Source organism: Hirundo rustica, chromosome 17, assembly GCF_015227805.2.
Source record: "Hirundo rustica isolate bHirRus1 chromosome 17, bHirRus1.pri.v3, whole genome shotgun sequence".
NCBI classification, from domain to species: Eukaryota; Metazoa; Chordata; class Aves; order Passeriformes; family Hirundinidae; genus Hirundo; species Hirundo rustica.
The window spans coordinates 3,315,876-3,340,531 of record NC_053466.1 but is presented as its reverse complement, the minus strand read 5'-3'; the positions used below and the strand labels follow the sequence as shown (position 1 = coordinate 3,340,531).

At 42.4% G+C, this 24,656-nt stretch overlaps 2 protein-coding genes across 7 annotated transcripts in view; one reads left to right on the top strand and one right to left on the bottom strand.

Annotated features, from left to right (window-relative positions):
- Positions 1-668: 668 nt before the first annotated feature.
- On the top strand, positions 669-4,885 carry VPS29 (VPS29 retromer complex component). 2 transcript variants are annotated; one of them, XM_040080634.2, is made up of 4 exons: positions 669-746; positions 2,917-3,108; positions 3,293-3,528; positions 3,822-4,885. In XM_040080634.2, exons 1-4 carry the CDS (start codon positions 744-746, stop codon positions 3,937-3,939), a joined length of 549 nt encoding a protein of 182 aa, XP_039936568.1. In that variant the 5' UTR covers positions 669-743; the 3' UTR covers positions 3,940-4,885. The 2 variants fall into 2 exon arrangements, with proteins under 2 accessions (XP_039936568.1, XP_039936569.1); XM_040080635.2 differs by lacking the exon at positions 669-746 and adding an exon at positions 1,235-1,360.
- The window catches only part of KNTC1 (kinetochore associated 1), a 31,533-nt gene continuing 11,750 nt past the window's right edge, over positions 4,874-24,656 (bottom strand). For all 5 annotated transcript variants that reach the window (XM_040080628.2, XM_040080632.1, XM_040080630.2 and 2 more), the window contains 37 exons: positions 24,534-24,637; positions 24,325-24,430; positions 23,835-23,969; positions 23,314-23,433; positions 22,927-22,996; positions 22,781-22,848; positions 22,114-22,406; positions 21,748-21,920; positions 21,460-21,557; positions 20,542-20,683; positions 20,020-20,076; positions 19,320-19,483; positions 18,731-18,838; positions 17,929-18,057; positions 17,234-17,350; positions 16,741-16,850; positions 16,309-16,519; positions 15,534-15,623; positions 15,173-15,344; positions 14,733-14,791; positions 14,372-14,588; positions 13,704-13,777; positions 12,591-12,801; positions 12,364-12,473; positions 11,976-12,025; positions 11,557-11,635; positions 10,920-11,038; positions 10,656-10,791; positions 10,289-10,384; positions 9,603-9,659; positions 9,232-9,286; positions 9,089-9,152; positions 8,432-8,561; positions 7,447-7,536; positions 6,770-6,915; positions 5,912-6,002; positions 4,874-5,643 (listed from right to left, as the gene is read on the bottom strand). In XM_040080628.2, coding sequence (XP_039936562.1) covers positions 5,596-5,643; positions 5,912-6,002; positions 6,770-6,915; positions 7,447-7,536; positions 8,432-8,561; positions 9,089-9,152; positions 9,232-9,286; positions 9,603-9,659; positions 10,289-10,384; positions 10,656-10,791; positions 10,920-11,038; positions 11,557-11,635; positions 11,976-12,025; positions 12,364-12,473; positions 12,591-12,801; positions 13,704-13,777; positions 14,372-14,588; positions 14,733-14,791; positions 15,173-15,344; positions 15,534-15,623; positions 16,309-16,519; positions 16,741-16,850; positions 17,234-17,350; positions 17,929-18,057; positions 18,731-18,838; positions 19,320-19,483; positions 20,020-20,076; positions 20,542-20,683; positions 21,460-21,557; positions 21,748-21,920; positions 22,114-22,406; positions 22,781-22,848; positions 22,927-22,996; positions 23,314-23,433; positions 23,835-23,969; positions 24,325-24,430; positions 24,534-24,637 — 4,299 coding nt within the window. In that variant the 3' untranslated portion in view covers positions 4,874-5,595. The remainder of the gene's footprint in view (positions 5,644-5,911; positions 6,003-6,769; positions 6,916-7,446; positions 7,537-8,431; positions 8,562-9,088; positions 9,153-9,231; positions 9,287-9,602; positions 9,660-10,288; positions 10,385-10,655; positions 10,792-10,919; positions 11,039-11,556; positions 11,636-11,975; positions 12,026-12,363; positions 12,474-12,590; positions 12,802-13,703; positions 13,778-14,371; positions 14,589-14,732; positions 14,792-15,172; positions 15,345-15,533; positions 15,624-16,308; positions 16,520-16,740; positions 16,851-17,233; positions 17,351-17,928; positions 18,058-18,730; positions 18,839-19,319; positions 19,484-20,019; positions 20,077-20,541; positions 20,684-21,459; positions 21,558-21,747; positions 21,921-22,113; positions 22,407-22,780; positions 22,849-22,926; positions 22,997-23,313; positions 23,434-23,834; positions 23,970-24,324; positions 24,431-24,533; positions 24,638-24,656) is intronic.

Below are 24,656 nucleotides of genomic sequence, written 5' to 3'. Positions count from 1 at the left end.
ATTGTGGATGTGGGATTGGGAATTGTCCCCAGATAGGCGCAGGGATTATCGGTCCAACCCCTGGCTCCCGTACAGACACCTCAACAATCCCAACATGAGCATCTCTGGGAGCGGTGTCCAAACGCAGCCCCGGGGCTGTGCCCATTCCCTGGGGAGCCTGGGCAGTGCCCAGCACCCTCTGGAAAAGAGCCTTTCCCTGATATCCAACCTAAACCCCCCTGACACAGCTCCAGCCCTTCCCTGGGTGCTGTTCCTGTCGCCCAGAGCAGAGATCGGAGCCGCCGCTGCGCTGCCCTCAGCAGCACCAGCTCAGGGACAGACCCAGGAACCGCCGCCCACCCAAAAGAAGAGGAGGGCCGAGCATGGCACTAATTGGCATGGACGGCAATAGAATCATTACCGATAGAATACCAGTTAATAAGAGAACTATGTAACTTGTAGCAAATGACCACCAATTCCTTTGTTTCCTGAAATGAGTAAATAGTAGAAAGTTTTGATAGCTGGGATTTTTGGTTTGTGGGAGACCACGGAGCGCCCAGGCTTGCGCAACTCTGAAATAAGTAATCAATGTCTCTTTCGTCATTATCGGCTCTTTTTGGGGACAACTCTCGGTTCACGCGTGTAAAACCCCAGCCAGCGGGAACGGGGCACGGGCGCGTTCGGCGCTGTGTTGTCCCTTCGCAGGCGCCGTAGCGGAGGCGGTGCCGGGCGGGTTCCGGGAGGGCCGGAGCGGAGCGGGCGCGATGGTGAGAGCGGGGGGACCCCGGGACCTCCTCGGGCCCCGCACCCGGGACACCCCGGCACCCCCGGACACACCGGAACCCCCGGCACGGCCGCAGGAGCCGGGTCCGACCCGGCCTGGCCGGGGGCGAGCGGGCGGGAGGGCGGTCCCCAGCTGAGGCGAGGCCCCCAGGGGGTGAGGGCCGGGCCGTCGCTGCAGGAGCCCCGTTTATAATTTGTATTAATTCTATCGTAATCGCATTAATTTTTTTTTTAATTATTATTTAACGCTTCTGTCATAACATCGACAATTCATTAATTATTATTTGCCCGTTCATTTGGCTGTGTTTTCTCTTCTGTTGCTTCCTCTCGTTTAACATTGATCATGTTCCGCCCTGTTTCTCATCCCCTGCAATCAACTCCTTCATTCCAATCAGGCTGGGCACAGAGTAAGTCACTCCTTGGCTCTCGCTAACACCCGTGGTAAGGGCTCGTTCGTGTTACTCCGTGTCACTGGCAGGTGGCTCAGATGGATTTAGGGGCAGCTGGTCAATCCGCGCTCCAGATCGCACCCAAATTCCTGGTAAAATCCAGGTGTCTGATCGTTTTTCGCCGCCGCTTTAAGCTCGAGATACCCGCGGTGGTTAAAGCCTCTGCAGTGCTGTTCGTTTCGTTTGGTTTGGTTTGGTTTGGTTACTGCGGCCTGCCGAGCTTTTCTGTAATGAGTGGGAGCTGAAATGTGATTTTTGGGGAAATGCGGGGCTGACATTGTCAGCAGAGGGAATGTGCTGAGTGCACGCACTTCTGGCTCGGTGGGGTGTGGAAGTGGCAGGATTAATTTTATTAAACATCAAGTTCATAACTGGCACTGCATGCTTAAGTCCCTTAGGCAGCACTAGGACAATCTGTTGACACTTATTAATCCAAATCACTGTTACTCTTCAAAGACAATCAAAAATGCCTTTTTTTCCCCCCTCTCCTGGTTTCATTTTAAATTGGTCACGCATTGATTAAAAAGCTTTTGTACTGTTTTATCTATATTTCAACCATCTGTCTCCAGATGGCTTTGATGGTGGCACTGAGATGTTCTTAATCTAAAAAAAAAAAAACCACAAACCAACCAAAAATATTACCCAAGTTCTCTGAGCCTTTTTGAGGACTGAAGGTAACTGCATGGCCTAAAAATCCATGAGGAAAAAATATCTTTGAAAATACAATTTCCTAGCCTAGTTCTGTTTGTTTGTAGAAATAAATCTGGGCTGTGTCCTTTACAAACACATTTGATGGTGTCAAATTTTAGGAACTGCCTCGCTAACATGAAGTGGAAGATAAAAATCTCTTTAATGTGGAGCCATTCTTTGAGTTCCTAGGGCTGAGTGTCTCCAGACCCAGGGTTTTCCCAGAGCAGTGCCATAACATTCCCTGCTTTATAAAGCTTCTCATGCCCTTTTTGCACAATTAATTTGCCCTGTGTTGCTTGTCATTTTTGCTTTATTGGCAGATTTAAAGCCTGTGCCGTTAAGCCATGGCCTTGCATCATCTCAGTCTTTAATTTTGAAGCCTCCACTGCATTTTTATTGTGGCATCTGAAGCTGTGAATGTGTAGAAGTGGTAACAGGAGCACTGTGCAGTGACCTGGATTGGCTTCTCTGCAGTGCCCTGTTTGTATTTTGCTGTTATTTTTTAGTCTTTTTCAGTTTTTCAGTGGTTCCTACAATAGGACCCTGAACACGCTTCCTCTCCTGGTCAGCTATTAACACACATTGCAAATTTGCTGCTTTTTAAAAATGGGGTTCGTTTTTTTTTAAATAAGGGGAGAGAAACTTGGATGAGGAGGTTTTTTTAAAGAGAAGTGGCTGCAGTTTAACCAGGCCTGTGCTTGAAACGTGTTAGAAAAAGCAGTGGGATAATTCATGGTAGCTACCAAATTTGTGTAAAATACATCAGGTGGCACAACAGGGACGCGTTACCTTGCACTGTTGGCTTTCAGCAACCAAACACAACTCGATCCTGTAGACCTGTGTTTGTAAAAGACGCTCGTTTCCCGCAGAACAGAGCAAAATTCCATCACCATTCCACCCTCACTTGAGCAGCTTTCGGGTCCAGGTGCAAAGCTGTGGCTCTGCAGAGGACGCTGCAGTGCTGGCTGTGCCCTGACCCGTGTCTGTGCCCCTCTCTCCCCTCCTGCCCCTGAAGTTGGTGTTGGTGCTGGGAGACCTCCACATCCCCCATCGCTGCAACAGCCTCCCGGCCAAGTTCAAAAAGCTGCTGGTGCCTGGCAAGATCCAACACATCCTGTGCACGGGGAACCTCTGCACCAAGGACACCTATGACTACCTCAAGACCCTGGCTGGGGATGTTCATGTTGTCAGAGGGGACTTCGATGAGGTAGTGTCCATTTTTTTGGGGGGGGGGGGGGGTATCTTTGATTATTTTTTTTTTACGTTTGGAGTTGATTTAAGTAAAAGTGGTGAAACGAGTTCCTGAGCTCTCCCCTTCTTGGTGTTGCATTGGGTTGGGTTTAAGTAGAAATCTGGCTAATCTGGGTTTGGTTTATTTCCTTTCTTTTCAGAACCTGAATTACCCCGAGCAGAAAGTTGTGACTGTTGGACAGTTCAAAATTGGGCTGATTCACGGCCATCAGGTGATCCCCTGGGGTGACATGGCCAGCCTGGCACTGCTCCAGAGGCAGTTTGACGTGGACATCCTCATTTCAGGACACACACACAAATTCGAGGCATTTGAACACGAAAATAAATTCTATATCAACCCAGGATCAGCTACAGGAGCTTACCATGCCTTAGAAAAGTAAGTGAATATTGGGGGAATTTTTTTTTTTCCCCCTACAAACTCCTGAGGGTTAATCTGTTAATATTTCTGATTTAAATGTCTGGGAGAGGACAGTTAAGAGTGGTACAACTTACACAGCTGTACTTGCTCAGTCTCCTGGACTGAAACATGAAATACAGCCTGAGATCTCATGTGCCGTACTCAGAGAATTTATTCCCATTTCTCTTGAGGTGATTTCTGCTAAACAGTGGTAAAACACTAAGGGGGTTATAGACACACAGTCACTATGAATTTTTTTCCTCTCTTTCCAGCAACATCATTCCTTCATTTGTGCTGATGGACATCCAGGCTTCTACAGTAGTTACATATGTCTATCAACTAATTGGAGATGACGTGAAGGTAGAAAGAATTGAGTACAAGAAATCCTAAAAAAAAAATGTTTTTGCTTGTCTGGTATTTTTACCATTTCCTTCCGAACTGCAAGTTCCAAAACTTGATTGCTCGTTTACAGCCCTGCACCGTCACTAACAGCTTAACAATGTAACTTCTTGTCATGAATTTGAACCACCTTGTGTTTGCTTTTCTCTGTATGAATTGATTTGTAAAATATTCCATTAGGGTAACTATCTAAGTACTGTTCCTTAGTGTTGTAATAAACTCCACTTCATAGAAGAGCCGAGCTTGGTGAGGTGTTGTTGGGGAAGGATGCAGCAGTTGTGGTGCTTTGGTGTTCACCTTCTAAGGGATGCTTGTACTGAGGTTGAGGGCTCTGGGACCAGGCTGGGTTTGCTCCACAATCCAGTTTATATTTCATTTTCTCAATGGAACATTCTCAACTAAGTTAAAGGAGTAAAATGGCTTGATAGACTCTGAAAGGATTACAATTACCTCGTACTTTCACCGTAGAAAGTTTGAGACTTTCTCTGATCAAAGTGGTTTCAAATCTCCCTGTGCTTTCATGAATGATGATCTCATGAAATCTGTAACCACTGAGGAGAGGCTTTATTTGTGGCTCACATCTGACACTCCATTTTTGTGCACTTTGCTCTATTCAGAGGCTCTCAATGATGAAATTCCCTGTGACTCTTTAAAGCTGCTGAAGATAAATATGGGTTGTTCAAGAAAACAGCGCCTTGTGGCTCCTCTGTTCCCACAGCTGCAGGGACTGAATGTATTTAACAGCTCCCCTTTCTCACAACTGCTGTAACTTTCCAACAAAACAGATTTTTATCTTTTGCCTCCCACAGCAGAACGTTTAGGATGGGGGGCAGTTTTCCTTGGCCTTTGGATTATGACTTTTCCATCAGCTTATTTCTGTGTCATGAATTGATTAAAAAACTTATTTCTATTCAAAATAAACCTGCTTTGCCCTGGACAAAAAACCATTTCAGGCTGGTGTCTCAAGAGCCTCTGGCTAGTTGCACTTCATGCAGTCAGAGCAAAGTTGAAAAGAAAACCTTGGCACATGGTATTCAGGGAATTCTATTGGCTGGAACATTAATTTATTGACAAACTCATAATTAAGAGGTTTATAGAATATTTTAAGGGGCTAAAATGGATGCATAACTTTATTTCTTTTTAATTTACATGGTAAGGCCCAAATGGACACACAAGTTTGTTTATTTTTACTGCGAGGCCAAAGTTGATGCACAGGTTTGTGAAGTTACACTTAAAATTTGTCTTCAAAGTATTTTACATGAACCACAGCCCCTGCAGTTTTAAAAAAGTTTATCACAGTGATGACAAGGTTCTGTTGTGGATGAGATCTCAGAGTGGTCATGACAGCAGGGAAATAACAGAAGTAAAGGAAATAAACTTTACTCCTTCCCAAAGTTAAAGTGCTGAGGATGAACTGATGGCTACAAACAGGAAATTCTGCTGTGAGTCTAAAATGTTTTCATGGGGTGGAGAATGGAGGGGGAGCAGCCTAGAACAGCTGGAAGAACGTGGAGAGGTTGTGGACGCTCTTGGCAAAAGCTTTGGGGTTTTAGTCTGATGTTCTCCTGAGCAGTACAAGAGGTGTGGGTGCACAGCCCCACTCCTGCCAGGACAGGGAGGAGGGAAAAGGGTAAATCTTGACCTAATTTATGGCAATTCCAGGACACAGGACCCCTCTGATCCATTCAGGTACATCTGCAAGGTCAAAGAACAACATTAAGGGGGCTTAGGAAAATGGGATGTGATCCAGGACCTGGGAAAGTCCTTGGAAGTGATGCTTAGCATGGCACAGACTTGGTTCAGCTACAATGAATTATTTGAGTTAATGAAAGGATATTTTGTTATATACAATACATGTTACTAAAGTAGATCAGCTAAAAAGTGTTTCTGCAAGAAGCTGGGTGGAAGTCTTTGGAGAAAAAGGAGAAAATACTGCCCGAGGTGCAGAAATGGGTTGTTTTACCTGCAGGAGATGAGATGCTGGGACATCTGCCAGAGCAGGGTTTCCACATTTCTCTTGGTACTCCTCAATCAGGGCTGTTGCATCATCAAGGCTGTAAGAGGCAAAAATCGATCAACTTTGTCAAACGAAGCTCTCTAAAAAGCCAACAATTTAGGCAACAGAAGTGAAAAACCAAATTACCATCTCATAGCTTTGAAGTCAGATGAGCCCTGTCATTAGTAAAGAAAGAAGCCTGGCTTTTCCTCCAAGGCTGTTAATAAAATCAATAAATATAGAATTAAAATGTTTATTGGCTCCTGTCCCAGTTTGAGGGTGGGGTAAGTGGTAACAGTGCCCAGGTGTGAGAGGAGCCCAGTGCTGTGAGACACCCACAGCAGAGCAGGGCCCAACCCAGCCCCCTTTGTGATTTAAGTGCAGCACAAGAGGTGCTGTTAATTCTTGAAAACTTCGTGGCAAAACCCCCACTTCCCAAGTCTTCAGTACAGGCAGCTCATTTATTTTTTTTCTGTGTTCTCATTGCTGGAGCTGTGACTCTGTGATGCCCCTGAGCTGGATTCACCTAAAGGTAAGGTCAAGGTTTTGATTATTTCACTCTGGTCGCTTCTATTTTAACTGCATTTCATCTCCTGCTAGTCCAGGCTTAACAATCTGTTACTTGGTCTTGAGTGGCTGTAAAACTCTTATCCTAGTGAGGTGAAATGGATTTCTTTATTAATTTAGCAATACTTTAAAAGTCTTTGGAGACTAAGTATTAGAAAACCTCCATGACTTCAAACAGAAGGAAATGAAATAAAGGTGAGATTTAATTCCTGTAATTGCTACCAGTTACACCTGTTTTTTTACCATTTATTAACTTACCAGTTATTTTTGGCAAAATAATCCACCAGCTCTTTTACTCTGTGGGTGTTTATCAGGTGTTGCTTTAACAGTGGATAATATTTGGTTTTCCAGAACTGTTCATACAGCTTCTCATTGATGATACTGTCCAAAACCAAAGAGCTGATCTGTAGATTTAAGTTTTAGCAATGAAAATGTTATTGTTTTAGACAAAAGAGATATGGCTTCTGAATGGAAAGAGCTCATAGTTTTCATATTGGACTCTGTAGAGAATAGGGGTGGGTTTTTTTTACATTTAATGTTTTTTAAGTGCTGTGAAATGGCAGATTTTATGCAAACTGATCCCAGATTCAGAGAGAGAAATGAGTTAAATTTGCCCATAGGGAGGCAGCTCAAGGCAAGGCAAAAGTGCAGTTTCCCAAACCCTTTGGCCTTTTAGCTTCAAACACTTACTGAAAACCCAAGGTGGTTCTGCTGCCCTCCAAGCAGAGACAGCCCAGAACACAGCACTGGCTATGCACAAGAAGTTTTTCAGTTGCACGGTGTAAATAAAAATGCATTTCACAAATATTTTACATTTTTTGAACATATTGTCAAGTAAGGCTGGACAAGATCAGAGGAGAGAGAAAAGAAGGTCCTGTGAACATCAAAAAAAGCCTCCAAGCCAAAGGGAAGTGCAGTAAATTTTATTTATTTACCTGGGAAGCAAATGCTACCAGTTCTCCAGTGTCCATGTGTTCATCCAATTGCTGCAGCACAGTTTCTTTCTTACAGGCTGACAACAAACCCTTGTGAAAATAAGTTACAAATCATTATTATTCTGTGAGTGATCAAAGCAGGGATTCTCCCTTCAGAACAACTATTTGATTTATTCAGAAATCTTTTGAAATTTGAGGTGCAAACACAGAATTATCACACCAGGATCTGTGTGCTTGGAGTGGAAGTGTTGCTTTTAACTCTCAAATGGTGTTTTGCTGTAGCTGTCACAGGATTTTTTGACTCATTGCCAGCAGGCTGAGTGTTTTACACTTAAGCTGTGATTTGGGGGAACCTTTCTGTGTGGAACTTTAATGACTGGAAGCCTTAAGAATTCAAGGTGCCTTTACTGGTCCCAGTTTGCTGGTGACAAACATGGGAACAGCCAGCCTCTAATGCTTCATCTGGGAGAAGAATGCAGAGCAGAAATTAAGGGAAACAAACGAGAAGAGAAAGGAAAATGTTAAGGTTCATGGATGGTGAGGATCTGGCTTTAAGGCAGACACTTTCTGTCAGAATTTGTGCATATCAAACATCTTCCTTGGAATTTAGGAGCTTTCAACTCCAACCAAAGTAGGATTCAGTACTTTCCTTACAATCTGCTGTGGCTTGGGTTTTGCTGTTTTTTTGGTTTTTTTTTTTTTTTCCCATGTGTTTTATGGGTGGGATCCCATAAAACATCCTCAAATTCTCTAAAGGCAAAACCAGATGACAAAGTTACTGGGGATGACTGAACTTTTAGAAGAAAAAAGAAGAGGAAGTGTTCACATGATCCCTTTAGAAGCCTTTGAGGGAGGCAGATGTTGAGCATTTATCAGCAGGGATGTGTTGGAGTTAACTGGAATTCACCTCTGACCTGCTCTGGTGAGCAGGACACGCTTAAGGACATTTCCCTTGCGGAGGCAGGACACAAAACTTCTTCTTTACCTGAATTTGCTGCTCTCTCTTCTCAGAGTGAGGAATGACCAAGAGGCACCCCAGGGCGAAAGCTGGGAGGTCCAGCTGGATGTATTGTTTAGCAATTCCGACCATATCCAGGTCAGCCAGGACAGGACACCTTCAGGAGATCAGGAGGGAAATTCTCAGCTGTGGTTTTGTTTAACTGGCTCAGTGCTGTCAGCAAAACCGCCCTGAGATTTGGAAGTCAGGTAGAGCTACACATTTCTGCCTCGCATTAATTTCAGAAATGACCAAGCAAATTGAAGTTTCACTTAGTACAAACTCATGAGCATTTTCTTAGAAAAAAATCCCAAATCACACCTCCAGTTTCTCTTTCTAAGCAGCTTATTTTGAGAGGAGTTGTTGGTCACCTGCCCAGAGCAGAGCTTTGGTACAGATGTGTCTGCAGAGTAGTGCAGGATCCCTCTCCAGATAATCTTTAGGGTCCCTCCCAACCCAAATCTCTTCTGTTTCTGAACTAACTTTGGTTGAAGCCAGGCTCTCTGAGCTCTGGTGGGTCTTTTGAGCGAGTCAGAGCATCGTGGTGAATGAAATAACGGCCCGATGTGTTTTTCCCACGGCAAAGGCAATGCAGCTGTGGTTTGTGCAGGGGATGCTGAGGAGCAGGGTCAGGACTGGACTCACCTGAGCAGGATCACAAAGCACTCCCGGCACTCCTGCAGCTGTGCGGGACTCGGTGGACACGAGGCTGAGAGAGAAAGAGAACAAGGTGTAGTAAATCTACAACCCAGTCACTCCAGGAGCAGGACAGGGAGGCACAAGGCTACCTGTGAGGAAGGGGGACAGGACCACGCTGCGCCAGGCTCGGCTGAAGCTGGGAATCTGGGGGCAACAAAGGTTTATCCAAGTTACAGCCAAAACCAGGCGGAAGGAAACGTGTTATAAACGCAGACACCCCATCCCACTGCACCTGGAAGGAGGCTGTCAGTATTCCTTTTTATTTATCCTGGATGAATTATTCCCTGCCATTGCTGTCCTTAGCTCAGAGTCTAAGATTTAGGCACATTCTGACCAATGTTAACTGATATATTGCACTGCTATAGAAATAATTCAAAAAGAATCTTTTTCATGGCTGACAAATACTCCAATTTCTTGTGAAGTGAGGAAAAATACGAGGAGCCAGACAATATTTGCTTACCTCCCATAATGAAGGAATCCCAGTAATTGCAACCAAAACTCTTCTTAGATACTGAATCTGGGGAAAAAAATTCAAGTCCTTTGGTGTTTCTGAAGATTTGGCAATAATTTACAGAACTGCATTTAGCTTGCTTTGTGTGCAGGATGCAAACTTGGAGTTTCTCAGGGTAACTGGGCTCTTTTGACACCTATGGAAACTTGCTCTGTGGTTAAGTAAATTAAATTATCCATCACACTGCCAGGTGCATCTGTTACCTCCTTAGGCTGCAGCAGCTTTCTGTAAAGTTTGACAGTCACGGGCACTCAGGGTTCTGAATGGCAACAATCAGGATTTCCATCCCCATAAATACATTTTAGGGGTCATGTTTATATGCACGCACGTGGAAGTACATCTGTGCACAGTTTGTGTATATTTGCACACAAGAATGTGCCTGTTATAAATTGATAATAACATGAAGAAATTTTTTTCAATTTATTACCATAGGATTTATTCTGAAGGGTTTTTTTAAAAATGGAGGTGTAACAATTTAAGATCAAAATTCAAATTCCTCAAATCTTGACCGGCTCAGTAGCTCACAGTAAGAACGGTTTATAGCTTCTGTATCTATCCCATTCTTGACAAATCACTGGATCAACCCAGCCTTTTCCTCCCCTTGCTGCAGGACTTTATCTTTAAAAATTCCTTACCAAATTGAAGCCCAGGAGTTTCTGTAGGAGGCCATTCCAGAGCTGGGGATCGTAGACTTTGTATTCCAAACTCAGCTCTGTCACCAGTCTCACAGCCTGCAGGGGAGCAAGGACACGCTGTGTTTTAACAGAAACTCATCGCCCTCAAACCTTTCCAAGCCACCTCCAAAATTATTGTCCACATGGGAGGAATGAAACCTAAACCATCTAAATTTGGTATAATTTATTTTCAAATTGTAGGAAGGGTGAAGCTTTTATCTGTCATTTCCAGACGACATTGAAGAAAAACGTTTAGAAAAGCTTTGCAGAGGGGTGTAAACGCACACGGTGTGTAACAAAATTTACAAAAGGATTTTAAAAATCCTACCCGGGGTTCGTGACTGTGGTTCTTCCATAGCCCTTTAATCATGCCTTCCTTAGGGCTCTTGTGGAATGATTCATAAGTGTATGGAATATTCAAGATCTCAAACTCTGCCAGATAAATGCAGCACTTCAGAAAATACCTGTGAAAATAAACCCCCCCCAAAAGCAGGAGTTAAGTGATGTTCATATTTTAATCCACGTATCCAAGCTCAGGATAACACTGAGAAGTGCCCTTCTGGTGCTCTAATATGTGAAGAATTCCTCTTACTTGACTTTCTCCATGGGTTTCTTGAAGAGTGATTCCACAGTGCTGGAATCTGCCAGGTAGAGCAAACACCTGAACGCTCTGGTCCTGTGAGCAAACGTCAGCTGCGTGTCACCAAAGGGCTGAGGGGGGGAAAACACAGTCCCAAAGTCACAACAATTGGCTGAACAACCAGAAAAGATCATCCTAGGTGTACAAAACCCTCTAGTTTTATAGATTTTTGGACTGTTAATGCAGGCAAGAAAAAAAATATTGGTGATATGTAGTATCAGAAGTGTAATTAAGTGTGGGAAAACTGGAGGTTAAAGGTTCTGCTGAAACAATTTCACCACCCAATGTCTTACACCAGCTTAAGGCACGCTCCAGGAAATGCTTCATGAAGTTGTTTCAGATAATATCAGCAAGAAGTTTAGAAAACCCAGAGTTCAAGGGCTGCTCTTGAGAGTTAATAGCAAAATTCAATGAAAATCAGAGTTTTAAGCCAAAAGTTGGTGAAGGGGGGAAAACACAGAGCTCACACAAATCACAAACCGTCCAAAACACAGATGCCAAGGCCAAAAGTTGAAGCGCTTGCAGTTAAGCAGGTGACATTTGATTTTAATGAGAGGCAAAAAGCTAAAACAAGAATTTAGCAACTCACAGATGTGTCAGACGTTGTAATTGCAAAAAGCATTCTTGAACTGTAATCCATTGGGCGAGACTGAAGTAGGTAAATAACCCTGCAAAAACGGGTTTTTAATGCAGGTACAGCTACCGAAATACATCAACTGTCATTTAAATGCAAATATGTCAAAAAGAGAGCAAGGATAAGATATTCCAAGGATATGAAAAAGGAGGGGAAAAACCTCCAAAAAGCACTTACAGATGGGAGTTATTGTCAACGGCATTTTGAGGTATAAATAAATATTGGATGATTCAAAAGTGATGTCAGCAGAAAGTAAAAATAAGAACAGTGAGCTCTGAATCACACACTCACTGTTAGGCTTCTGCAAAAAGCCATTTTTAACTGGCAAGTAAAAAATAATTCACCATCTTACAGGTAAGACAACACACACACACCTTCGGAGTTCTTCATCCTCTTGCACATCTCCAAAGATTTCTTGGGTTTTCTTTAAAAAGAAATGAAAATTTAGATGAGTTTTGCAGACTGTTTGGATAAATAGCTGGGTCACATCCCTGCTTAAAGCAGTGTTTGATGAGGCTGCTGTATATTTACAGCTGCTTCACTCCTTCAGGCTGGCTGCACTAAAGGAAAAGCATTTCAAACCCTTCTCACCACGGGCACTGGTGCGCTGTTTTAGGAAGGCATTGAAATTTTAAACAGATTCATGAGTACTACAGGCAATTTGTACAGAATAACCTCAGGTTTTTTGAACAAGTGGAGGGAAAAAAGCCCATATTTTATGTAAATGGTCATTTTCCTTCAAGCCTCGAAGTGATGCCTTACCCCTGGGGGCGGTGTGCTTGGACACAGCCATTTGGCCAGCAGTTTGTCACAAATCTTGTTCATATCCAAGTTGTTAATCTCAGCAATTTCCTTGGCTGCCACATGGATATCTGCAGGAAAATGCAGACAGTGTTATTCTTCCAAACCAGCATTACCTTGCTTGGGTTTTTTATTTTTTTTTAAAGAGTTTCTCTCTGCTCCTTTGAGCCTGGATGATGGAAACTCACCTGGATAATCCCTGCCAGCTGGATTTTGGAATCTCTGGTCTATGCTGTGGTGTTCATACAGCAGAACAATCAGATTTGCTGGTTTCCCAATGCACTTCAGATGCTCCCCAGTGTTCAAGTTATTTGTTATCAGGACGTTTTCTGTCGCTGCTCTCTTATACTGCAAGTGTAAGTTCCTCTGGAGGACTTCTGCTTTCTCACGTGGCTCATCCTTTAGCAAAACACCACAGTTTTACATTAAAAAAGCCTCTTTTAATCAAAAGCACAAGAAAAATCATCTTTTTACAGACTGCACAGCAGGATCTGTTCTTCAGAGGTGTCCCCACACCTGCACCCACAGGTATTTTTTCTGCAGACAGAGAGGATTAACCACATTGCTCTAGCTAAGAAAGGTTTTGTGAAAAAAATTGCGAAGCTACGTTGCGAAAGAGCCAAATAAAATATGTACAAGTAGGTAAAATTAAGACATTTTGAGGTAAAATGTAGAGGAAAAAACAAGATTAATATTAAAACTAGGGGCTGCTCAAATTTCGGTTTAATTTTGGCCTCATTCTCTCTGGTCGTGTGACCAAGCACAGAGAACTATTTAGGGCTCTTTGTGCCTCAACAACTCCACAGGAAGTTTGAGATTTATAATCAAAGCTGAGATCCTTGTTCACCTTTCCCTGTGAAAGAAAACCAGGTAAAAACAAGCCTGAGAATCAAGTCAAGGCAGGTTTTCTTTATCTATAAACCCCTGAAAACAGCTAAAGAATCTTGGAACTGTAAGCAAAAATTAATAATGCTACTGATCAAAGCTGGGAACAGATTCCAACTCGTTCTCCTGCAGCAAGAAAAATGCACACAAGGGGAGAAAAACCAAATTATTCTTCCCTAAAACTGCTCATTTTTTGTCCCAGCTCCAAGAACACCAAGGCTGATTTTTTGCAGAATGTTCCAGGACAGAGGGGGTTCTTCTGGGAGTCACTTCCCCAAAAATATTTCCCACATCAGGGCTGGTTATGGTACAGTTTACGTACCACTGCCCAAAACACCAGAAATTAAAATACAAACATAAGTATTTTGTGATTTCTGTAAGAATTTCACAACAGTCTGGCAAGGAGTTTTCGTTACCTCAGCTGTGGTACTTTTCAGCCACTTCTCAGCCAGATAGAGACAGAATTTCAGTGCCTGGACATGGTCAGGACCTTTTTCATGATTTTAAAAAAAAAAAGTAAGAGAAAGAAGTTAAGTTATTAAGTTTTCATGAATCCTTCCTACACTATATACTACATCCATTTTATTTTGACGACTTAAAAAAAAAATTAGAAGCTGTTTAAAATATTAGGAAAACTTTTGTGCCTAAAGAGCAAACAAATATTATTTCCTTGGATTCAAATAGCAGAGAAAGTGATTAAATCGGGCTGAAATATTGGCTCTTGGGGGGGAAAACTTGTCTGAAGTTGATGTGAATGTGGAGAAACTTTTAGGAGGACAGCAGAGCCAGGCTGGATGGGGCTTGGAGCAAGGTGGTCTAGTGGAAGGTGTCCAGGTTTGGGCTGGAAAGATCTTAAAGCCTTTCTATGGGTCTACAAAAAGAAGGGAAAAAAAGGATTTGATGGTGATGCTGTGATATCAAATGGATGGGTTTTTTTGAACTTGCTGTTCCAAACTGGATGCAGGAGACAAATTAATTTTCACCCTCCAGCTTTGCTGGGTGTTATTTGGGACCAGTGAACAAATGTTTGCTTGTCCCAAGTCTGTTCTGCCCCCATTCCTTCCCCATCCCATTTACAACTCGCCTGTGGGGAATTCCTGGGCAATCTTGTGAGCCATGGCCACAGCCCACTCTGGATTGACGATGGACAGCAAATAGGACTGGAGGGCCTGCACAGTTTTGATGGTTTCCCTGTTAACAATGGAGGTGCAGCCACTGCTTCTCATTTCGAATATTTTTGGTTTGAGTTTTTTTTCAAAGACGTGTCGAACTGCAGACATGTGGAAGGTGTCCAGGGAAACCTGGAAAAAAATGTTTAAAGTAGATGGAGAGCTGTCAGAGCTTCTGCAGTGAGGCCAACATCATGCAAAAGAAAGAGGGAAACTTCTTTTTTTGGGGTGCAGGCGAATAACATTTCAATCAATCCCTTTGAGCTGTCACTTTACCTTCATTAGTTTGGAAATCAGCAGAAGGGTTGGGAAGGTTTCCTCACTGAGCTCTGCAGCTGAAAAGGAAAAGTGGCCTGTGAGAGTCTCACAATCCACTGGCAGCTTCCTCTGTGAAATTAAGAACTTGCAGTTTATTGGTGGGCGGGGATCTCCACTGGGAGAGAAAGGATCTGATCCTAATGATCCCCACTGGGCTGGGAAGTGGGATATGTGGATAGATTTTAGAGGTCCTAGGAAAGAATTTGAGGACAAAGCCTGCACTGCATTTATCATTTTAGCTCCTCTGGGCAGCAGTTTGGGAGCACAAGAAGTGCTTTCAGAAGCAGTTGGGATGACAACTGCATTAACGAAGAACTGCAGTTAATATGCAACATAAACTGTGGCACTCTGAATTTCAGGGACAGCAGAGGAAAGGGAATTTGAGATCCTGATCTTACATATAATGTTCCAGAAACACAGGGCAGTCCTGAAGAAGAGCAGGTGAAAGGGCAGCCTGGTGTGAGCAGCTGGAGACAGGGGAATCATCTGCTCCAAAACATACTGGTGCTCCAGGTCCACCGGTGGAGAAATCCTTGTGTAAGATTGCAGATGCTTGAGGAGGCTCAGAGCCTAGGAGAAAAAAAAAATAAAAGGAATAAGAAAAGCTAAATGGCTGAGAAATTACCAGAAATCACTTTTTTAAGGCTGTTTTCTGAGGGGAAGATGCGTAGGTGGAATAATTAATTTCATTTCAATAGCTCCATCAATAAACAGAGAGGAATTGAGGTGCCATTAGCAAGGTCACACATCTGGACACACCTGGCTCAGCTGGATGCTGGTGTTCTTCTCATCAGCACTTTGGATCACTCTCAGGACAATTTCCAGAGTTTCATAGTCATAAGGATCCAGCTGTTCAAAATAATCATCTGTTTTATAAGAGCTTACATCATTTGTCATATAAAAAATACAAGTGTCTTGATTCTTTTTCCCTAATTTTAGTATCAATTACTGTTTCTTCGGTCTTATGTCGATAAAAGTATCATGACATAATTCTCTAAAGCACTTTTTAAAATCCTAAAAAAAAAAAGCATCAGGATTTTGCAGAAAGACCTAACAATAAGCGCTGAAAACAAAATAAAACAAACACCCAAACCAAAAGAAACCTCACCCCATAAAAACCCCAACCCTCCAAAATAACAAAATCAAAACCCAACCAAACAAAACCACCCCAATCTATCATTTTTAGCCCCCACCTGTTTTTAATGTAGAACTTTTCCAGTGTATTTAGAAATGAGTTTTTTGGGTTTGTTTGGCTGGTCAGTTTTTAGGAGAAGTGGGGATAAAAGATTCCAGCCTCTCTTTTAAGAAAATGAGATGTGTGGCTGTAATTTCTTCTGTAGAGAAGCAGAAAACTGAAACTTAACATTTACAAGCTTTAAGAAAACTTGGGAAAAACCACCACCTTTTCAGTTTCTGTGGCATTATTAATCTGTCATTCAAGTGCCACGCAGCAACTATTAGATGTAGATTCCAGGGATGTGGCTGTGTTGGGGTTTTTTTCTGTTTGGTCTTTATTTAATATTTTTTTTTTTACCTTGCACAATATTCCACTGAGGCTCATGACCAGGTCTTTGGTGCTGCTCAGCAGAGGGATTATTTTTAGTGCTTTAGCCAGTAACGTGGAATGAGGCTGCCTCTCACTGCTTTCTGCAGAGTCATCCTCAACATCATTCGTGTTTGAATTCTGGAGCAGAAGGGTTTCAATGCAAAGCTGCAGTGCAGCATCGCTGTCCAGCATGAAAGTGCTAGGAAAGAACAGAATGTGATTTTCTGTGAGATTTAGTGTCATCAAAGAGTTTCTTTCTTTATGAATAAATTAATGCAAGGGGCAGGATCTATTTTGAATTGCCTTTTTTTTTTTTTAAAGAACAGTGTGCGTTTTATATTAATTGGGATTTATTTAAAGCAAAATAGATTTCAGTGGCCATGGCTGTTTTTAGAGCAATAGATTTAATGGAATCAGTACCTGCAGTAATTCAAGATGAGATCTGTGTCTACTTCTGGGTTTTGTACCAGCACTCTTATGAGTTCTTTCTTCCTTACTGGGGGCTGTCTAAACACAGTCTCAAAAGAAATCTGCAGATAAAAACACATTCATCTTCTCAAGAGAGTCTTTTAGACAATATCAAGGCTAATTCCTTATACAGTGAAGCTTTGACTTCTTTTAGCTTCAATCCAGACACTTCCAGAGCAGGAAAAAGCAGTGGATTTGCTGATTATCCCCTGTGCCAAATAATACCTAAGAAGTTAAATTTTGCAGCCTCCTCAGTTGTTGGATTTCCAATTCTGACGTTCATTTATGCAGCCAAGCAGAATGAAAAATCAAAAACAAAACCCCGACTTTGCTTACATCTGAATGGGAAATCTGTCTAAAAACTCAGACACATCTCAGACTATATTGGCATTATTAACTGATTAGTTAATAAAACCCTAAAATAAGTAAAGAAATAAAAACTTACACCAAATTTAGCAAGCTGGATGCCCCATTCTGCATCAATAACCAATTCCTGGAATTTTCTCTTTTCTTCTGCCTCACCGTATTGGCCAGCAAGCTCTGCTCCCACCAGAGCTACTGCCTAGAGGGGAGGAGAAGGGAAGTGAACACAAATCTAACAAATAATCTGAAAATTGGGAATCCTGAGGTCTAAATCCTTAGAGGAACTTCAAACAATTCATAAATGATCACAATGAAAACAAACCTCAGAGGTGTCAGGACTACTTCACCTCCTGAGCTGGCAGTTCAAAGCTGCTTATTTAAAATTTACTTTCTCTGAAACGTTTTCCTAGCATTGTAGAAAGCAATGCAAAAGGTACTTTTTAGGCATTTTCTCAGAATTTACATTACTCTCTCTCCCCATTTCTTTACTTCCCATCTCCCTTTATATTTTGATAGATGTATTCACTCATTCCATTTGTGAGAACTGCTGCCAGAGAACAACTTAGCCCAAATATAACGTAGCTCTAAATCATGATGGGACCCGGAATAAATTATTTCAAGCTTTGGAATAAGTCATGGTGAGGTTGAAAATCACATTAATACTGACTGCAACTTCCCACTGTGGTACAGAGGCAGCTCCTCTCCTCAGGCCCTAAATGAAGGATCTCTTCTAAAATTCTCTGTTTGCTAAAGAAACTCAAGGCCTCGGGAATTTACCAAAACTTTTCTGTAATTCTGCCAGGAATTGTTTATGATCTCCCACAGCTTATTGAACATCTCTTCCTTGGGCAAAACAGTGCAATAGCCCAGGGCCAGGTTCTGATCAATGACACGAGAGTTGAACACCTGTGGTTTGGGAGGAAAAAAAAATTATCAACTTTAGGAATTCATTGAATTTCTTCAATAGGTCTCTTTGTATCAAGTGCAACCCAGGAAAAACACTCCATAAGTCAGAAATGTATAGGGCCTTTAAGGTAGGGAGGAAAAAGAACACAAATGCATTTCAGGATTTAAAATTTAAAATCCGAATATCCTGAAGGCAGGCTGAAAGTGACTTCCCTTAGTCTAAGCTGCCTTAGGAGATGATAAATTGCAGGTTTTGCCCAGAGCTTTTTTAAAACTCCCCCACCTAGGAAAACTACCAATGTAAAACAAATGCAGGATTTGAAAGGAGACAGAGAATACCTACAAATCCTAAAGGCCATTACATTTGGGACCCCCAAAAGTGAGGATCCCACTGCCCAGAACCTTCCAAGCAGAGCAAATTGAGCAGGAACAAAGAGCCCACAAGGGGCTCGAAGACTCTTTGGAAAAGGCTGTTCAGGGAGATGGTGGAGACACCACTGCTAAAGGTGTTTAAAGATGTGGAGCTCAGGACATGCTTTAGTGGTGGACTTGGCTTTAGTTTAAGGGTTTGCTCCATGACCTCGAGGGTGTTTTCCAACTGAAACAATTCCATGTGGCTGCCAGGTAGAGCAGAAGGGAAGTGTCTCCCTCACCCTTTGCAGGGGATTCTTACCTTGTGCAGTAAGTTCAGGACAGAGGTCCTGATGACTGAACTGCTCCTCTCTTTCATGGCTGTCAGGAAGCTTCTGGTTTCTGTGAGTAGCAGACTGCTGTCACATGGCTGTTGTGAAGAAAACAGCACCTAATTAAAAATAAATTCTACATCTTCAACTTCTTGTCATTTACAGCATAGTAGGAGGTGCTATAGTAATTGCATTTTCAGATTTATTTAAGGCCTTAGAAGGATTTCTTCTAGCTGGGAAAAGGATTTCTGTTTTCTAAGTGCTTTTGAATTGAGGAATGTTTCTTGAATATTCTATTTGTGAATTTTCCCATACTAAACAATGGTAAGACAACATGAAAGACCAGAGTAAACCATTATTAACACTCATTCTAGTCTCTGCAGGAAGGCCAGGAATAAAAGCTCAGTCCTGAACACACTTTGCAGAGAAAGAACCATGAAAAACAGGGGGAGAAACCACCAGCTCCTTTCACAAACTGATCAACACCTGAGGGAGTGGTGCTAACAAAAAGTCGTGGCCAGAGCCTTTCCCCTGCCTCCCAAATCCTTAGAGAAGCACTTTGAACTTGCTAAAAGTCACCTTTTCGCTCGGGGCCAGATCCATGGTGTTTGAAATGCCGTGCAGGAGGCAGGAGCCGAAGGCGCAGACCGTGAGCTGCAGGGCCAGCTGGAACTGGCTGCAGTCCAGCAGGTTCTGCACTGCTGCAGAGAAGGGACACCCAACGGGCAGCAGGAAGTTGTGTCCTGTGAAATGTTTCAAAAAAACCCCCAGAAAGTAATTATATGAAGCGTTGTGTTCTTGGAGTTAATATCAGAGCAGTTTTTCTTTTTCTTCATTAAGGTTGTGACTCAGGATTTGCCTTGGTTCCCTTTAAAACCTAAAATTCTCAGGGCTTTTAATTTAATCCAGTCATTTTAGTCCAAAACGGACAAGTTTTTGACCAGAAGTTGTCTTCTTGGACAGGACTTGGTGATCTTCACTCACAGTGGCAGAAGTTCTGCCCTGAAGGACAGGTCTTGAGATACTCAAAAACGCCATGGTGCAATAATGGGAGTTACTGGTGCTTTCTGTGCTGAAACACACCAATCCCTAATACCAGGCTTTAAGTGGAACATTTAGGCACCTGTGAAAGCCCCCTCTGAGCCAGTCATGTTTGTGCAGGGTGAATTTAAACCTCATGTTTGGGTCTGTTCAGACTTTCACTGTGCTGGTTCTGCCCTCACGCCCCTGGAGCCGGGTGATTTTTAAGGTCCTTTCCCACCCAAGCAGCGTGTGATACCTTCCACGAACGTTCTGTGTGCCAGGCTTTGAGACTCCAGGGGGTACAGCTTGTCCTCTGAAAGACAGAAAACGCTCAGCAGCAGCGTGCCAGGAACTCAGCAACACCAGCAAGTCTGGGAGAACCCTAAAAACACCCCAGGACAGGACATAAAGTAGAGACACGTGAACCCCCCAGGAGCCATTTGCTGCCATTTTTATCTGTGCCTGCTCAGAATTTATTTTCTAGGAGGGAATATCTCTCAGACTCACAAAGGAATCCAACAATTTTCAGTACCTGTGTGTAAATGCCTTGGATGAGACGGGCAACATTAAACTCTTCATGTGTGAAAATAAGAACCAAACCCAAAGTCATCTTTCCATCCTATACGCCCCTGATGGGTATTTCTACTGTGAGTTTGTCTGACGGAGATTTCTGAGGTGGTAATTCCCACACACTAGCTGAATTATTTATATTTCTAGACAAAAACCAACAGGAAACACAGATTTTATATTGTCTCAACGTCGAGGAGAGCGAGCTTACCACAAACAGGCAGAAGAGCAGAAGTGAGCTCATATGCAACCAGAAGAGATGTCTGAGGATCAAGGACTATCCCATCTTCTTTAAAGAAATCGTCATAGGTCCACTCCTCATAAGGGTCTTTATCTCCTCCAGAAGGTGTTGTCTAAGTGAGAACATTGTCAGAAGTATGCACAATAAAAGGCAGAGTTAATGACTCTAGCCACTAACAGGTTTCTGGTTTGGAATACAGGAATAGAACATGATTTTCTGTTTGAAAGCAGTAATTCTGTTAAATGGCCAGTGGCAATAAATCCATTTCCTACCTAGGGCGGCCACAATTGTCTTTCGTGCTGCAGCTGTTTAGGTGTAAAGCCAAAATGAACTCTTATTCAATTTGATGGAGGCTTGCATAAATATTCTTGGCCAAATATTAGAAGCAAGCATTTTTGCAAATGGACCATTCTCTAGAAAAATAACGTTCTGTGGATAAACAAGCCCAGCCACTCTGCTCCAGCTGGAAGAGCCCATTCATTTCAAGTAGCCTAAAGCACTGCTTGACCTAAACAGAAAACAAAGCTGCTATTCAAAAACTTGATCATCTTAAAGTTTTACAGATCTCTCGGGAAAGCTTTCACATAATACATTCATTTAAAAACCAAACCCTCGCTGCCTCTCTGCCATCCCAGTCCTGGCAGAAGCTGTTTGATAAAATCACTATTTTCAGCAGGATTTATTGTAAGTGGAGAATGCTCCTTGCGCCTGTCCCACAGCTGCCCTGCTTTTAGGACTCAAATCAGTTTATTCTTTAAGCTGTAGAACACACAAATTCTAGGAAATTTTTATTTGTGGATTTTCTTTTTGTTGTTGGCTTTTGGATTAAAGAGTGCTGGAGAAATGAGAGGGTAAAGAATACATACAGTGAACAGCACAGAAAAATACCTCTGCTGTAAATTCATAGTTGTCCATTTGGCACTGTCCATGAATTTCCTTGGCAAGTGAAGTATATTTACACAGTTCCAGGCAATCCAACACTAAATCTGTAAAAAATATTAAGATCATTAACAGGAATGGAAGGTTCATCCATCATCCATCCAATTAAAAGGAAACAATATTGCAGCACCTATTTTCATCGGTGCAGATCCAGAAATTCACTTGGTTTTCAGGTTTATTGAACACTGCTTGGACAGCTGGGCTCCCAACACCAACACAAGTGAAAAGAGGAATTACCTGGGCTGCACAGTGTGGCTGCTTGGCCAGCCAGCTGATGGATCACTGCTGGGAGATCCAGCCCATGGGGAGTGATCATCGGGACATCAGCTCCCAGCATCTGGCAAAGCCTCTGACACACTGCAAACAGCAGCTTCCCTGTGCTTTCATGCCAGCTATTTTCATAGAACTCCCTATTAAGAAAGAAAAGGATGTTAAAAATAAAAGAAAAGCCAGTAGTTCCTGGTGCCTTTACTTAATTCTGCCCTAACCATTTAACTAAAACAAAACCTTCTTTCCTTTGCTCGACATAATTCAAAAAAGTGGCAGAAATAGTTCAGAGAAGCCGGTTAAAAGTGATGATCTTGAAAAGCTCTGCAGTTTTACCTGCATATATTGACAGCCACTTCCACTTTGCCATCCTCCAGGGCTCTCAAGGCCAGTTTTTCTCCCAGCTCATGCTCTGACACTTGCAGGAGCAAAGCCAGCCTGTACAACCTGGATTCAGTGGGAGGGGTTTTGGGCTTGCCACCTTCTGAATTACAATCCACTGCTTGCACATTTCTAGACTTGGATGCAGATCTGACACGTTCATAAGAGCTGATGTGATCCTCAAGAAGTGCAGATATCAGTGAAGGGTTCCTGTATTCTTCATCTGAGAGAAAGATATCAAAATACCCCTGCAACAACAAATTATATATTTGTATCCATGTAACTTCCTTCAAATTGCTGTTGGTTTTTTTTTTTTTCTGCTGCCCTGAGAGCTTAATAAGTTCTTACAGCACTCCATCCTGAACTCTTTGAAGTATTAGCAATTGAGGTTCTAGTGAGAGTATCTAATTTTTGGTTTAAATAGACAACTGAGTTCTAATTGGGATCTTCCCCAGACTAGACTAAATTGCTAAATTAGCCTTAGAATCAATTTGAAGTCAATAATAAAAACCTTTGCACACACATTGTAAATACAATTAATTTTTAATATGATCCACGCGATAAGAACAATTGGAGTAACTACAGTAAATCCAAAAGGATTTAAAACAATAAAAATACTCACCTGCAGGGTAGCAAGGGTTTCAAACATCTTTAGGTTTTCCTCACATTCGTATTTCTTCACGGGATTGTCTGTTGGAGGGGAGAAACAATTACATTTTGATCCCATTTACCCAAGGAAGATAAAAGATGTTCAAGATGTAGCTTTACCTTTTTGAATGCTGCACCGGAATTTGAGGACTTCCACCAGTGTCTTAGTCATGAACATTTGTGGGTTTTGCTGCAGGAAAGGAAGAGGTTTGCATTTTTTTTTGGTTAAAATGTTGCCAGAACAGACTTGTGCTTCAGCTCTTAAAGTACAATGCAATGCTCCACAAGCCTCTTAAGCGCCAATTACCAAGTCTAAGGCACAAGCAGTAGAAAAAGCAAAGGAGCAGAAAGTTATTTTACATATTAATCCTTTATAGAAACAGTAAATATTTTACAGCTCTAATACGTGTGCCACCACAGTCTGTCAGCTCTCACAGGAATATCCAGACCTGGCCCTTTTCAGAACAGCTTGTGTGCACCCTTGGTGCTGTGAAAAGCCTTGGTTACCTCTTCAGGATCATCTGCTTTGTTCTGTAACACCAGTCTTCCCCACAGGGTCAATCTCTCTGCAACTTCCTCAGCCTTGGCAAGAGGCAGAGATTTTAACAAAGTCAGAGATTCCTCTCCCTGAAGGGAGAAAAAGAAACACACAAAATTAGAACAGAAATGATAAAAAGGAAAGGGCATTTCCTTTTGGAAAAGCTGAGTTTTGTGTACATTCTTGATCTGCTGCAACGGCTGCACAATGGCCACGAGGGGAAGCAAAAACAATACGTGAAAATGTGTAGAGACTCACCTGGTGTATTGCAGGTCATAGCTTTCACCCTAATTCTGCCACAAAAGGATAAAACTCTGACAAAGAACTCATTTTCAATGCTAAACATAGGCAGCTAGGTGTCAGTTTAATAATTTGGATTAAAAATACATATGCAAACTGCTTTGAAGGAGATTTCAGCAATACAGCTCTTTTGTCAAGAGGCCTCAGGGTGTGTAAATTCAGGATCAACTGCCATGAATTATTTCCCTACCCTTTCTTTGTCAATCAGGTCCATCATCCTCAGGAAATAGACTTCCCCAGTGGGCAGCATGTAGGCTTCCACAATTTTCAAGGCATCCTCCAAGCAAGTAGGGGTATCTTGTTTGAGAATGTATCTCACAAGCCTCTGTAAGAAGAAAACAGAAATGGATTTCTGTTTGGTGATGTGCAGGATAAAAGGAATTAAGTTTGTACTTTTCCAATGGAATTGTTTGGTTTTTATTAAGGAAGTGACCTGGAAGCTTCAAACTAAGAGAAAAGCTGGCTGAAGTGTAACTTGGGGACTGAATTAGCCTGGGAACTCTGAAATTTGTCTGGTTCCTCAGGATATTGAGGAACTTCTCCAGAAATATTCATGTCTTCTCCTAATGAAGGGGAGGTGTTTAAAAAAAAACCAACCCAAACGGTTAAAAAAAAAAAAAAAAATCACTAATTACTGTTCACTGTGACCTTTGGAGAAATCTCAAGTCTTGGTAACTCACCATTATCATCTGCTTGTCCTTTAAAAGATTGGTATCCCTTATCCCATAGGCTCTCAAAAGCTTCTTCATCTCCATCAGCCGGTAACTTTCCTGCAGTAACTTCACTCTGGGGACAAATGAATTCCTTTATTAGCCCCAGTTACAGGGTTTCATCATCAAATCAGACACACAGGATTTCCCAGGCAGGGGTAGCCTGTGGATGCCCTTACTTGACGTGACGCATTTCCAGGTGCTGCCTGACCAGCTGCTCCACTGCTGCACACCACGGCACCACAGCTCCGTGCATTATCTGCAGGACCGCATCGAATTTCAGCTGCAAAAGCGACACAAAC